Here is a 13,292-nt window from a genome sequence, read left to right as displayed (position 1 = left end):
CAGCATCTGATTAGTTGTGACTCTGCTATCCCCATGTTTGGTTTCAGAAGATCCATTGGATTCAGCATCTGATTAGATGAGACTGTGCTATCCCCATGTTTGGTTTCAGAAGATCCATTGGTTCAGCATCTGATTAGATGAGACTCTGCTATCCCCATGTTTGGTTTCAGAAGATCCATTGGATTCAGCATCTGATTAGATGAGACTCTGCTATCCCCATGTTTGGTTTCAGAAGATCCATTGGATTCAGCATCTGATTAGATGAGACTCTGCTATCCCCATGTTTGGTTTCAGAAGATCCATTGGATTCAGCATCTGATTAGATGAGACTCTGCTATCCCCATGTTTGGTTTCTGAAGATCCATTGGATTCAGCATCTGATTAGATGAGACTCTGCTATCCCCCATCTGCATGGGGTGTGGTAGTTGTTTTCCTATGACTAGTGGGTTTGTGAGTGCTAGGACTCGCAGGTCCGCAGTTTCTGGTTGTAATGTTCAAGTAAGATGGTGCTCATTTGTGATCATGGAGAATCACCCCATTATGATGGTGAATGTGCAGGTCTGTGTTAATATTACAAGTGTATGTGCGATTTATCACACCTGATAAATAATGATAACACTGGGTACGTTATTTATCGGTTGCAATAAATAGCACCTATTAAGTGTTTGTGGAGAATAACTTACGCCTTTTGGTGTTTAATGCACCAAAATCCATAGTACAGTAAATAACGTACATATTTCTAATTTTAAATTTTAGCAGGTTTGACCTGCTGAAATTTTACGAAGCTTGAGGTATTTAATACAACTGATATTTATCGGATACAATAAAAAGGTTTTAGCCCGTAATCCCAACCAGTGCATAATCAGGGGGTTACCAATTGGCCGGAATTAACAGATCCAATCAAAGCCAGACTTTGATGCTAAACACAACCCCCAAGAGTGCGGCAACGTCAAGTTCAGTTGTTCGATCTTGCTTTCGCCTAGGCAGATTATAACCCCTGTGGCCCACAACCGGTCCTCCTACCCTAGCCCCAGCGCCGTGGACACAGGCCCAACAATGAGCTCTTACTCCGTCAGGTAAAGTAGGTAAATATACTCATTAGCACTGGCAAGGGGCGGACAGACGCACATCAGCTGTTTTCAGAATCTTGCTTTGTGACACGCAGCATGAACGGAGGCGCTCAATGAGCATGCTGGAATGGTCATGCCACACCTTACTTGAACACAATAGGCCCCCGTGATAACCTAGTCCTCCCTCTTTGGCTTTTTGGAGCGGTGTTCTCATGCGTTTTACCTCCCACCTTCAAATGGGCACGTTGATGTAGGCCAGATGATGGTGGCGGGCCGTACCACTGCCCAAGAGGCCAGAGCAGTCAATCCATGAGCTCTTCCAGGTCTAATCAGGCAGTCACCGGTGCAGGCCTCTGCCGGAGGGCCACTCAGTAATGGCCCCTCCTCTGCTGGAACCCCCATGGAGCTGTAATGCTGTCGAATGAAGTTACTGTATGGTTTTCTTTACTCCATTCAACCTTGCAGCTAGCATCAGTTATCATGGCATGACTGGCCTCAGGCATCCCGTATTCTGCTCAGCTCAGTGGTCACACCAAGTACCCTCCCTGGCCTCAGCATGCACCAGTCACATTGGGACAGCAGTGGTCCAGGCCCACGTATCTGTCCAGGCAGCAGATTTCTGCTCTCCAGAATCAGCAGACGACACACTGTTTAGGTATGCTGTTGTTTGATTTTTTGAGCACTTTAGCTGTAGGATGAGATTAATTTTAAACTCTGCCCGCAGACTCTTAGTGCAGAGTGGCCACCGGTGGCAGCAGCTCTCTGGCACCACCCACTGCACACATGTAACCCCGTGTGCTTTGGTTAAAGTTGAATAAACTTGGCCAATAACGAATCCACAGCTGCTGAATATAATTTGCTACTTATTAACTTTGCTGATGGATGACTAACTGAAGATTGCCCTACTCAAAATCCATTTCCCCTTCCAACACCACAACATATTACATTCTGTGCATCAACATACATACTGTTTTATTTATTTACATGAAAAATACTTTTTAACATTAGTTTCTAAAGCCATATTTCAGAAAACAAATCACCATGACACATTTGCTGTAAAGCATAGCCTTCTGAATAAATACAATGAAACAAAAAGTATTTGTACATTATATTGGGCCTTCCACAGAGCCACCTTCCACACAAAGTCCAGCTCTCCAGTGTGACCGAGTTAGCAAGATCTCAATACTTGACCCTCATTTGGCGCATACAAATCAATGTCAACTGACAGTAGACTGTATAAATTCAGCTTGGAAGTCCATGGGGTGATTGGCGCACACTTCCATATTTAGTTTTGCATTTTCAAAGAAAGGAGAATGCTTAGGAAGTGGAATAAATTACCTACATCTTTCCATAGCATATTCTGCTTTTCGTAAAAGAAGTTTCATTTACTTCCTCATTCCCATGTGGATTTGTTACAGTCCCATCTGTTAAATCTAGGAAGCACACACTGCTTCTCCTTGAGTTCATTAGAAACAAAAGAAATGCATTTATGTCCCCGAGAGCATTCTTGTGCCGAGTGTGCACTACAGTCAGAGTGATATGAAACTTAAAATTCCTGTTTAATAAGACAAAATGTATTAACATAAAATCCTTTTAACAGTATTCCCCAATAAATCTCATAGATGACAATATCTATACTAAAGTGTATTCTGTGAAGAAGAGAAAAATGTTCTAATGTATATCGTTGTTTACAAATATGACAAGATTAGTAACAGTTAAATATTTTTTTTTACTTAAAAAATGCATTCAGAATTATTTGTTTCTATTAAATATAAGTAGTGGGACACCATGAGGATGGTCAGATGAGTCAATGTCATGTGGATGCTGCCTGAAAGGTCTGGATTTCATTTATTTGTGCATTGTAAGTATTATAATAATGTTTCATTTTCAATATAAAATGATTGTTCAAAGAAAGTCTAAGACTTCAACATGTTTTGCCAATTGGGGACATCTGATCAACCTACACACCATAATTCCTAAAAAAAGAAAACCAATATACATAAAAAAAGATAGGTGTATCCCATCCTCAACACATTGTACTCTTCCATTTACAATCCTATAGAATTCCCAGATCCAAGCAGTGAAATGACATCATCCTTTAATAGACGACAAACACACAGCAGGTTATCCTGTATATGCTGTTATACTGACCCCATGGGGTTCTGGAGGCATTTCATGGGTCCCTCTAAAATATGGGTTTCATTAGCAAGTGGACAGCCTCAAACCAGTCTGCAGAGCTTTACTATTGCATTTTGTTGGTTTAATATTCCAATTATGAAAACTCATACCTGGCCATTCTTATTTTAATTAATTAATCAGGAGAACAGAATTAACACTCTCACCCTTATGCAGACTTCACCTACAGCTTTTAGTAAACATTCCCATTTGAAAAACAATACATTTTCTAACCCAACTGCCACAAAATAATCATGTAAAATAAAACATACAAACTGGCTAACTTTTATGACATGACCCTACATTCCCATCTAAGGGATCTGGTGAGATTTACAAACCACACCGCCTTTAGCCTTGTGGTTTATGATAGCATCAGAACACCGCGATGGAAATGTAGGACCACACTGCATGGTTACCAGGGGTGGGCGGCAAATTCGGTTCCGCTCGCGGTGCTGTCTCAGCCCGAGGCTGGAGGGCACCAGCAGTCCCAGTCTATGGCACAGATCAGAGACAGTATAGGCATACTCGCATAACTTTGCGGATGAAAAAGCCTTCAAAGCCCATATCCAGAGACCCGTCTCCATTTATTATCTCTGAAATGATTGAGCTAAAGAGTTTGAACTGGCGCTGGTGGCTCTGATTGCTCTCTGGACTTTCATTGCCAGGTGTTCAATGAAGTATTATTTCTTTATACAGTCACAATCGTGGAAGGTAATACATCTTTTTTATGCCTATAAGTCAGTTGTATGTGAGAGAGCGTGCGAGGGAAGGGAGAGAGTGAGAGAGAGAGAGAGAGAGATTAGAGAGAGAAAGAAAGAGAGAAAAATAGAGACAGACAGAAAGAGACAGCAATAAAGAGACACTAGAGAGCGAGAGAGAGCATATGTTTTAACATGCACATCATCCGTGAGCCAGGCATTGAATAATCAATCAACGAGAGTCACGAAGGATATGGAGGGAGCGAACGTTTCCGTTCAGACCTGGAGGTGGGAAAGGTTTGCAGCTTCATCCTTGCGCCCGGTACTTGCTCCCTAGAATTGATGGGATCCAGGAAAAGACGTGAACTGGGAGACGAAGAACATGTTATTCCGCACCAGGGGCAGGGCAAACATGACTCAGCACAAGGGAGAGAACACTTGTGAGTCAGCACCAAAGAGAGAGCGGACTTGCTGGAACTCTCCAGACAGTATGGAACTTGGACACGAACATGAAAAGTCTTTCTTTGAAGAAAGAGGAGTTGAAACTGGGTAGCTGGAGGTCTTTGGTATGAAATAAAGCATGTTTTTCCTACATATGCTTGCGTGGATCTCTACATGACTGGTGATGAGTTGAACCTAAGGTCTGTGCAGGGGACAGACGTGAAGTCCATCCACCCCTGGACAAAGGATTTATGTAACTTTTTTATGGAAAAATTGGGACCCATGCCGCCCAGCGCTGCATTTGACGTCTAAAGAGCATGGACTTGTTGTGGATTCATTCCTTTGACGGGGATTGCTGCAAGAGGCATGTAAACTCGCAAAGAAGTCCCGCCCCGAAATCTCCACGAGCACGCGAAATTCCACGTGTTCGCAGAGATTTTTTGCTGTTTCGCTGAATTTTGCGAAAGGCAATTTCTCAAATTCCGCCCACCCCTAGTGTAAATAGTCTTCATGGAAGTGTGCCAGGAGGTGTGGTTCACCTCAACCACTTCGTGTGGCAGATCAAATGCAGATGACTGCCGGCGCTCAATCTCCATGCATGGAGGTGTGGACTACACAGGTTCAGGTGTGGGACCCTGCCCTGCTACTGCAGACAGGAGCCCCTGATGAAGTAGTAGCTGATCAGAGGGTAGATGTTCATGCCTAGATGTTCAGAGTGTCATACTTTCCTGGCCCAACCCAGAGCTACTATGATGACATGATCCTGGCCTTTCCTGATCTTTTTCACTATCTGGGAAGGAGAGGCAGGGGTGGGAAGGCACAAAGGAATTATGTGTTCATTCCAGATGGAACACATCACCTAAGCAAGTGCTCGTGCAGAGATTCTAACGTGCAAAACTTCTAATACTGTGCACTCACGACAGTGACAAAAAGATCTAACCAATGTTCGCCTCACTGCTGGAAGATGCTCAGCACCACCTCAAGATGTAAATGCCATTCTTGATCTGCCAAATGCCACCATCTTGGCTAATCCACTCTTACATTCAAGGATGCCTCCAGATGATTTACAATCAGGGAAATACCATGATGCTTCACCTAACTGAAGAGGCACAAAGATTCCTAACTAAGCCTGGGCGTAGTGGGGCTACGTGAAGCAGCGCGTAGTGAGGCAAAACCTACGCGCGCGCTCCGCGTAGCCCCACTACGCGCCGCTGCCTCCCGCCCGCCCTCATTTTAAAATAATTTAAAGAAGTTTAAAGGTAAATAAGCCACCTTACCTTCAGTGCGGCGTCCCGGGGCTCCCTCTTCTTGCTGGACGGTAACTTCTTCACGCAAATGCGCATTGCGCGGACGCCCACGCATGCGCATTTCTCACGCTCGGTGCCCGCTCCCACTATGAACAGAAGGCTCTGAAATGTTTTAATGGAGCCAACACATTAACGGCCTCACCCCGCTGTGTGCGGCCGCCCGCAACCCCGTAACACTGTCCACATGTCAGGCCCGGTCGTGGAAAGTCTGTAAACTGCCCCTATAAAAATATAATCATTTTTTTTACAAAAACATTATTCTCGTTGGCCTCAAGCTAGGTTTTGGGACGAGGGCAACATTTATGTGTACGTCCGAGGGCTTGGGCATGCCCTCCTATGTAGCGATGGTGCGGGCGCTGCCGCAACTATGAAGCCGCCACAGTAACACCTTGACACGGATACGCTCTTTGATGGAGTCTGTGGTTGGCCCTGAAAAGAGCCTTTGTGTTTAGGGTGTGTTTCCACGGTGGTCTGCGGGCCTTTACTTGCTTGCTTTGCCCCCTGCCTTGTGGCTCTCGGTTTTCTTGGGCAGCAGCACGGCCTGGATGTTGGGCAGGACTCCTCCCTGGGTGATGGTGACTCGGCACAGCAGCTTGTTCAGCTCCTCGTCGTTGCGGATGGCCAGCTGGAGGCGTCTGGGGATGATGCGGGTCTTCTTGTTGTCCCGGGCCGCGTTGCCGGCCAGCTCCAGGATCTCAGCGGTCAGATATTCCAGGACTGCAGCCAGATAGACTGGGGCACCGGCGCCCACCCTCTCGGCATAGCTTCCCTTCCGGAGCAGCCTGTGCACACAGCCAACGGGGAACTGGAGCCTGGCTCTGGAAGAGCGTGTCTTGGCCTTAGCGCGGGCCTTTCCTCCTTGCTTTCCACATCCAGACATGGCGATCGATGCAGGGGCTCTCTCACACAACAGAGAAACTAGTACTGCTGTTCTGCTCGACTCCGGCGATATAAAGACTTCGGGTGAGTCTGATTGGTTGACAGCTAGGCGCTGATAGTACTTCTCATTGGAGGGAGGAGGGCTTCTGTTTCACCAATCAGAGTCCCAGAACCGCAGTGCACTAGGAGGTGGGGGGGCTTGCCTTTGCCTGCCAATGAGACGGGAGAGCAGAGAAGCAGTTACTTTACACGCCCAGCCTATAAATACAAGTGCCGCGCGCGCCAGCCTTATTCCTCTCGGCTCCACAGGAAGCGGTGCAGATTGTCGACAATGCCTGAACCAGCCAAGTCTGCGCCGGCTCCCAATAAGGGCTCCAAGAAAGCGCTCTCCAAGCCGCCCAAGAAGGACGGGAAGAAGCGCAAGAGGAGCAGGAAGGAAAGCTATGCCATCTACATTTACAAAGTGATGAAGCAGGTGGACCCGGACACCGGCATCTCCTCCAAGGCCATGGGCATCATGAACTCCTTCGTGAACGACATCTTCGAGCGCATCGCCGGGGAGGCTTCCCGCCTGGCCCACTACAACTCGCGGCGCACCATCACCTCCCGGGAGATCCAGACCGCAGTGCGTCTGCTGCTGCCCGGAGAGCTGGCCAAGCACGCCGTGTCCGAGAGCACCAAAGCTGTCACCAAGTATACCAGTGCCAAGTAAGGCTTTTAGGCGCATCCCCAATGAACACAACGGCTCTTTTAAGGGCCACCCACGACCTCCCCTAAGAGCTAATGTGCTTGTATTATGACCGGAGAAATAAGTGTTTTAAAAGGTAATGTTAAGCGCACAAGACCCGCTCTCACGGGGCTTGCTGCAGACCGAGGGACGATGGAGCAGGCAACCCGTTTTGCCTGTTTAAATAAACATGTTTATATGAACGAGCCCTCTTTGGGACCAAGTGTCACACAAGCACTGTAATGTAACGATGACGTTAAATAAGGCCACGCGGAATTCACACGGCTGCCCCCGGGCTTATTGTTTACCATGTTTTGGGCGACCGGTTTTAGTGTGTGCGGGTGTCACGTTGTGTTTGTACTTTAAGACCAAGGGTAATGGCTATAATCCGCCCCGGGGCAAGCGCTCCCGAAATCGGACACATGAACCCGGAGCACAGATGCCCCACAGCGCTGGCTTGTGACCAGCGGATCCCAACACGACCCTGTACCCAAACAATGCTCTTTATTAAACGATGGACACATTGAAGAGGCGGTTGTACACTGTGAACACGGAGTGCTCTGGTTTCCCAGTGCCGGTATAAGTTACCCAGTACTCGTGGTACTCCCAGCCAGCCCACCCACCCTAACCTGTAGAACATGCCATGGCAGATAAGAGAAGCTCGTAGGTGACAGGGTGGTGGCCCTTAAAAATGCAGTTGTGGTGGTTGTTCGGGTCGGTGTGTCTCCTTAGGCCCTCTCGCCTCGGATACGACGGGCCAGCTGGATGTCCTTGGGCATGATGGTCACCCTCTTGGTGTGGATGGCGCACAGGTTGGTGTCCTCGAAGAGCCCGACCAGGTAGGCCTCGCTGGCCTCTTGCAGGGCCATGACGGCGGAGCTCTGGAAGCGCAGGTCGGTCTTGAAGTCCTGGGCGATCTCCCTCACCAAGCGCTGGAAGGGCAGCTTGCGGATGAGGAGCTCAGTGGACTTCTGGTAGCGGCGGATCTCGCGGAGAGCCACGGTGCCGGGTCGGTAGCGGTGAGGCTTCTTGACTCCACCGGTGGCAGGCGCGCTCTTGCGAGCAGCCTTGGTGGCCAGCTGCTTGCGAGGCGCTTTGCCGCCGGTGGACTTGCGGGCTGTCTGCTTGGTGCGGGCCATGGCGGGAGCTGTCTCTCTCAGCGACGAGTGAGGAAGAATGGAGTTCAAGCAGGCAAGAGCCCTATTTATGCACTCGAAGACGGAGGGCTGCTGTGGTTGGCTGAAGCGACCGCCCCACGTTCGAAAATAGCCCGCGGTGTGCAACGATTGGCTACTCAACCGGAGGCTGCAGCCTGTCTCTCCAATGAGCTGTGGAGAAAAAGACACCCTCCGATTGGATGATGTAACGTTGGAGCCGATGCCCGCGCTTCGGTCAGCCTATGTCTCCGTGTCCATCCATTCATTTGTAGTCACACGAACCACTCACCCCCCTTCTCGACCCTGGTCAAATGGGCGAGGAGCCCAGGATGTCATAAGTGTACCGCCCTTGGTCACCCTGGAACACGCCGCCGTCAACTGCGCTCGATTTCGAGTTCACAATCGTCTGCTTTATGCAAACACCATTTCGAGTCTGCCCGGATACAGTGAAAGCACCAAGGCACACGTTATCTCACATTTATTATAAACGGAGGTCTACTAACTCCCAGACCCCCTTCTTTCTTTGGTACAAAGATGTCTATCCACGCAGCACCAAAAGAGCCGTTTATATGACCAAGATCACACACGGCACTCGCGTGTGGAAAGGTACGCTAGGGATTTACTGTGCCGTTTATTATTATAGAGAAGTGTGCACGCGGGGTGCAAGGGTGGGGATGAACAAGCTCTCTTCTAGACAGGGTGGATGGCTCTTAAAAGAGCCGTTGTGTTTGCAGTGTCTCGGTGCAAGCCCTTACTTCTTCTTGGGCGCTGCCTTCTTGGGCTTGGCTGCTTTGGGCTTGGCTGCCTTGGGTTTGACTACCTTGGCAGGGCTTTTCTTGGCCACTTTGGGCTTCGCCACCTTGGCTTTCGCTGGGCTCTTGGCAGCCTTCTTGGCGGGGGCAGCCTTGGGCTTCTTGGGGCTCTTTGCTGCCGCTGGCTTCTTGACCTTCTTCGGGCTCTTCTTGACCCCCGCGGGAGCCTTTTTGGGCTTCTTGGCAGCAGGGGCAGCTTTCTTGGCCGCAGGTTTCTTGGTCTTGGCGGCCGCCTTCTTGGCCGCCTTCTTGCCCTCAAGCTGCTTCTTGTTCACCTTGAAAGATCCGGAGGCCCCTGTGCCCTTCAGCTGGGCCAGGGCGCCTTTGCTGACCAGGCTCTTGAGGGAGGCCTTGACCCGGCTCTTGTTCTTGTCCACATCGTAGCCCTCGGCGACCAGCCCCTTCTTCATGGCCGACAGGGAGACTCCCTTCCTCTCGGCAGAGGCGGTCACCACCTTCAAGATCAGATCGGCCACGCTGGGGCCGGAAGGCTTCTTGGCCTTGGAGGCCCCCGCTGCCTTCTTCTGCTGCTTCTTCTTGGGGGCGACCTCAGCGGGAGGCGCCGCGGCGGCTGGAGCGGTTTCGGCCATTGCAATGCAAGTCTCGGCGCGGGCGCTGTCACAGAACAGAAATGTCCCTCTCGGCCCGAGCCCCGTGAATATATACAGGGAGGAGCCAGCCTCTGATTGGTCGCGAGCAGACAGGGCTCTGCGAGGCACACTCGGCTCTCTGCTCCGAGCTGACCCATAACCCTGGGTAGAAGGTGCGACTTCATCCCCTTGAAGCCTAAAACCTGCAAATGTCACAAGCATCAGTAAAACTGGTGCCTGGATGCTGGATGCTGGAAACACACCCAAGGCCTTGCAGGCCTTATTCTGATTCTGTAAAGAAGTTAAACACACTTTCCTGAGTATATGAAGTGTTTTGTTTTCACACCACCAGCCAGGGGTGAACCCTGAACTCTGACCCTGCGCGGAGCTCCACAACCCTGCGTAGAAGGTGCGACTTCATCCCCTTGAAGCGTAACACCTGCAAATGTCACAAGCATCAGTAAAACTGGTGCCTGGATGCTGGAAACACACCCAAGGCCTTGCAGGCCTTATTATGATACTGTGAAGGAGTTAAATACCATTTACTGAGTATGTAAAGTGTTTTGTTTTCACACCAAAAGCCAGGGGTGAACCCTGAATTCTCACCCTGCGCGGAGCTCCATAACCCTGGGTAGAAGGTGCGACTTCATCCCCTTGAAGCCTAACACCTGCAAATGTCACAAGCATCAGTAAAACTGGTGCCTGGATGCTGGAAACACACCCAAGGCCTTGCAGGCCTTATTCTGATACTGTAAAGAAGTTAAATACACTTTCCTGAGTATGTGAAGTGTTTTGTTTTCACCTCTGCAGCCAGGGGAGAAACCTGAAATCTTACCCTGCGGGGAGCTCCATAACCTTGGGTAGAAGGTTTGACTTTGTTCCCTTGAAGCTTGACACCTCCAAGTGTCACAAGTATCAGTAAAACTGGTGCCTGGAGGCTGGAAACACCCCAAAGGCCTGTCAGGCCTTGTTCTGATACTGTAAAGGAGTTAAATACACTTTCCTGAGTATGTGAAGTGTTTTGTTTTCACACCTCCAGCCAGGGGTGAACCCTGAATTCTCACCCTGCGCGGAGCTCCATAACCCTGGGTAGAAGTTGTGACTTCATCCCCTTGAAGCCTAACACCTGCAAATGTCACAAGTATCCAAGTATCAGTAAATTGGTGCCAGGAGGCTGGAAGTAGGCCCAAGGCCTTGCAGGTCTTGTTCTGATTCTGTGAAGGCATTAAATACACTTTACTGAGTATGTAAAGTGTTTTGTTTTTACACCAACAGCCAGGGGTGAACCCTGAATTCTCACCCTGCGCGGAGCTCCATAACCTTGGGTAGAAGGTGCAACTTCATCCCCTTGAAGCCTAACACCTGCAAATGTCACAAGTATCAGTAAATTGGTGCCAGGAGGCTGGAAGTAGGCCCAAGGCCTTGAAGGCCTTGTTCTGATACTGTGAAGGAGTTAAATACACTTTACTGAGTATGTAAAAGGTTTTGTTTTCACACTAACAGCCAGGGGTGAACTCTGAATTCTCACCCTGCGCGGAGCTCCATAACCCTGGGTAGAAGTTGCGACTTCATCCCTTTGAAGCCTAACACCTGCAAATGTCACCAGTATCAGTAAAACTGGTGTCTGGAGGCTGGAAAAACACCCAAGGCATTGCAGGCCCTATTCTGATACTGTAAAGGTGTGAAATACACTTTACTGAGTATGTGAAGTGTTTTGTTTTCACACCACCAGCCAGGGGTGAACCCTAAATTCTCACCCTGCGCGGAGCTCCATAACCCTGGGTAGAAGGTGCGACTTCATCCCCTTGAAGCCTAACACCTGCAAATGTCACCAGCATCAGTAAAACTGGTGCCTGGATGCTGGAAACACACCCAAGGCCTTGCAGGCCTTATTCTGATACTGTAAAGGAGTTAAATACACTTTCCTGAGTATGTGAAGTGTTTTATTTTCACACCTACAGCCGGGGGTTAAACCTGAAATCTTACCCTGCGCGGAGCTCCATAACCCTGGGTAGAAGGTTTGACGTTGTTCCCTTGAAGCTTGACACCTCCAAGTGTCACAAGTATCAGTAAAACTGGTGCCTGGAGGCTGGAAACACCCCAAAGGCCTGTCAGGCCTTGTTCTGATACTGTAAAGGAGTTAAACACACTTTACTGAGTATGTGAAGTTTTTTGTTTTCACCCCTGTAGCCAGGGGTGATCCCTGAAATCTTACCCTGCGCGGAGCTCCATAACCCTGGGTAGAAGGTGCGACTTCATCCCCTTGAAGCCTAACACCTGCAAATGTCACAAGCATCAGTAAAACTGGTGCCTGGATGCTGGAAACACACCCAAGGCCTTGCAGGCCTTGTTCTGATACTGTGAAGGAGTTAAATACACTTTATTGAGTATGTAAAGTGTTTTGTTTTCTCACCAACAGCCAGGGTGAACCCTGAATTCTCACCCTGCGCGGAGCTCCATAACCCTGGGTAGAAGTTGCGACTTCATCCCCATGAAGCCTAACACCTGCAAATGTCGCAAGTATCAGTAAATTGGTGCCAGGAGGCTGGAAGTAGGCCCACGGCCTTGCAGGCCTTGTTCTGATACTGTGAAGGAGTTAAATACACTTTACTGAGTATGTAAAGTGTTTTGTTTTCACACCAACAGCCAGGGATGAACCCTGAATTCTCACCCTGCGCGGAGCTCCATAACCCTGGGTAGAAGTTGCGACTTCATCCCTTTGAAGCCTAACACCTGCAAATGTCACCAGTATCAGTAAAACTGGTGTCTGGAGGCTGGAAACACACCCAAGGCATTGCAGGTCCTATTCTGATTAAGGGTGGGCGTAGTTCGCGAAGTAGCACTTCGCGAAGCTACGCAAAGTGAAGTTCGCACTACGCGAGCTACGTGTAGCACTTCGCGAACTGCGAAGTAACATGTTCGCACTGTGCAAGATGTTGTTTTCAATGATTGCACAGTGCGGACAAGCAACCGGCACTGTGCAATCAGTGAAAATGGCATCTTGCACAGTGCGAGCTGTAGTTTTCTGCTGCTCGAGTAGATTTTTCCTCGAGCTGCAGCTTTCTCAACGCGAACTGGTAGTTTCTCATCGCGAGCGGTCGCGAGCATACGCGACCCCTCGCAATGAGAAACCTGACCTTCTCGCGTTGGGAATCTCGCCGGGAGGTTTATTTTCCATGCTCGCGATCGCGAACAAGGAAAAGGTTTCGCCAGGATGTCATTTTGCTTGCTCGCGGTCGCCAACTTGACGTTGAGGACCGCGAGCAAGCAAAAAATGACCGCAGCACTACGCAACACTACGCTACGCGTGTTCGCACTGTGCTACGTGCAGTTCGCGTAGTGCGAAGTAGCGCGAACTTCGCAAACTACGCGAGCGTAGCGTAGTGCTTCGCCCAGGCCTAATTCTGATACTGTAAAGGAGTTAAATACACTTTAC

The 13,292-nt window shown here is 49.3% G+C and overlaps 3 protein-coding genes across 4 annotated transcripts; all 3 read right to left on the bottom strand.

Annotated features, from left to right (window-relative positions):
* Positions 1-6,172: 6,172 nt before the first annotated feature.
* On the bottom strand, positions 6,173-6,571 carry LOC146799962 (histone H2A type 2-C-like). The gene has a single exon (XM_085623696.1). The coding sequence runs from the start codon at positions 6,569-6,571 to the stop codon at positions 6,173-6,175; it is 399 nt and encodes a 132-aa protein (XP_085479822.1).
* A 1,454-nt stretch (positions 6,572-8,025) lies between these two features.
* Positions 8,026-8,436, bottom strand: LOC146799961 (histone H3-like). Its single transcript, XM_085623695.1, has one exon. The coding sequence runs from the start codon at positions 8,434-8,436 to the stop codon at positions 8,026-8,028; it is 411 nt and encodes a 136-aa protein (XP_085479821.1).
* Positions 8,437-9,205: 769 nt separating this feature from the next.
* LOC146799960 (histone H1.5-like) lies at positions 9,206-9,856 on the bottom strand. 2 transcript variants are annotated; one of them, XM_085624027.1, is made up of 2 exons: positions 9,401-9,856; positions 9,206-9,364 (listed from the first exon to the last, which is right to left on the bottom strand). In XM_085624027.1, exons 1-2 carry the CDS (start codon positions 9,854-9,856, stop codon positions 9,206-9,208), a joined length of 615 nt encoding a protein of 204 aa, XP_085480153.1. The 2 variants fall into 2 exon arrangements, with proteins under 2 accessions (XP_085480153.1, XP_085480152.1); XM_085624026.1 differs by having other exon boundaries at positions 9,206-9,856.
* Positions 9,857-13,292: the final 3,436 nt, after the last annotated feature.

This window comes from Triturus cristatus, chromosome 8 (assembly GCF_964204655.1).
Source record: "Triturus cristatus chromosome 8, aTriCri1.1, whole genome shotgun sequence".
NCBI classification, from domain to species: Eukaryota; Metazoa; Chordata; class Amphibia; order Caudata; family Salamandridae; genus Triturus; species Triturus cristatus.
Note: the sequence above shows the minus strand (reverse complement) of the source record. Positions and strands in the feature narration are given on the sequence as shown.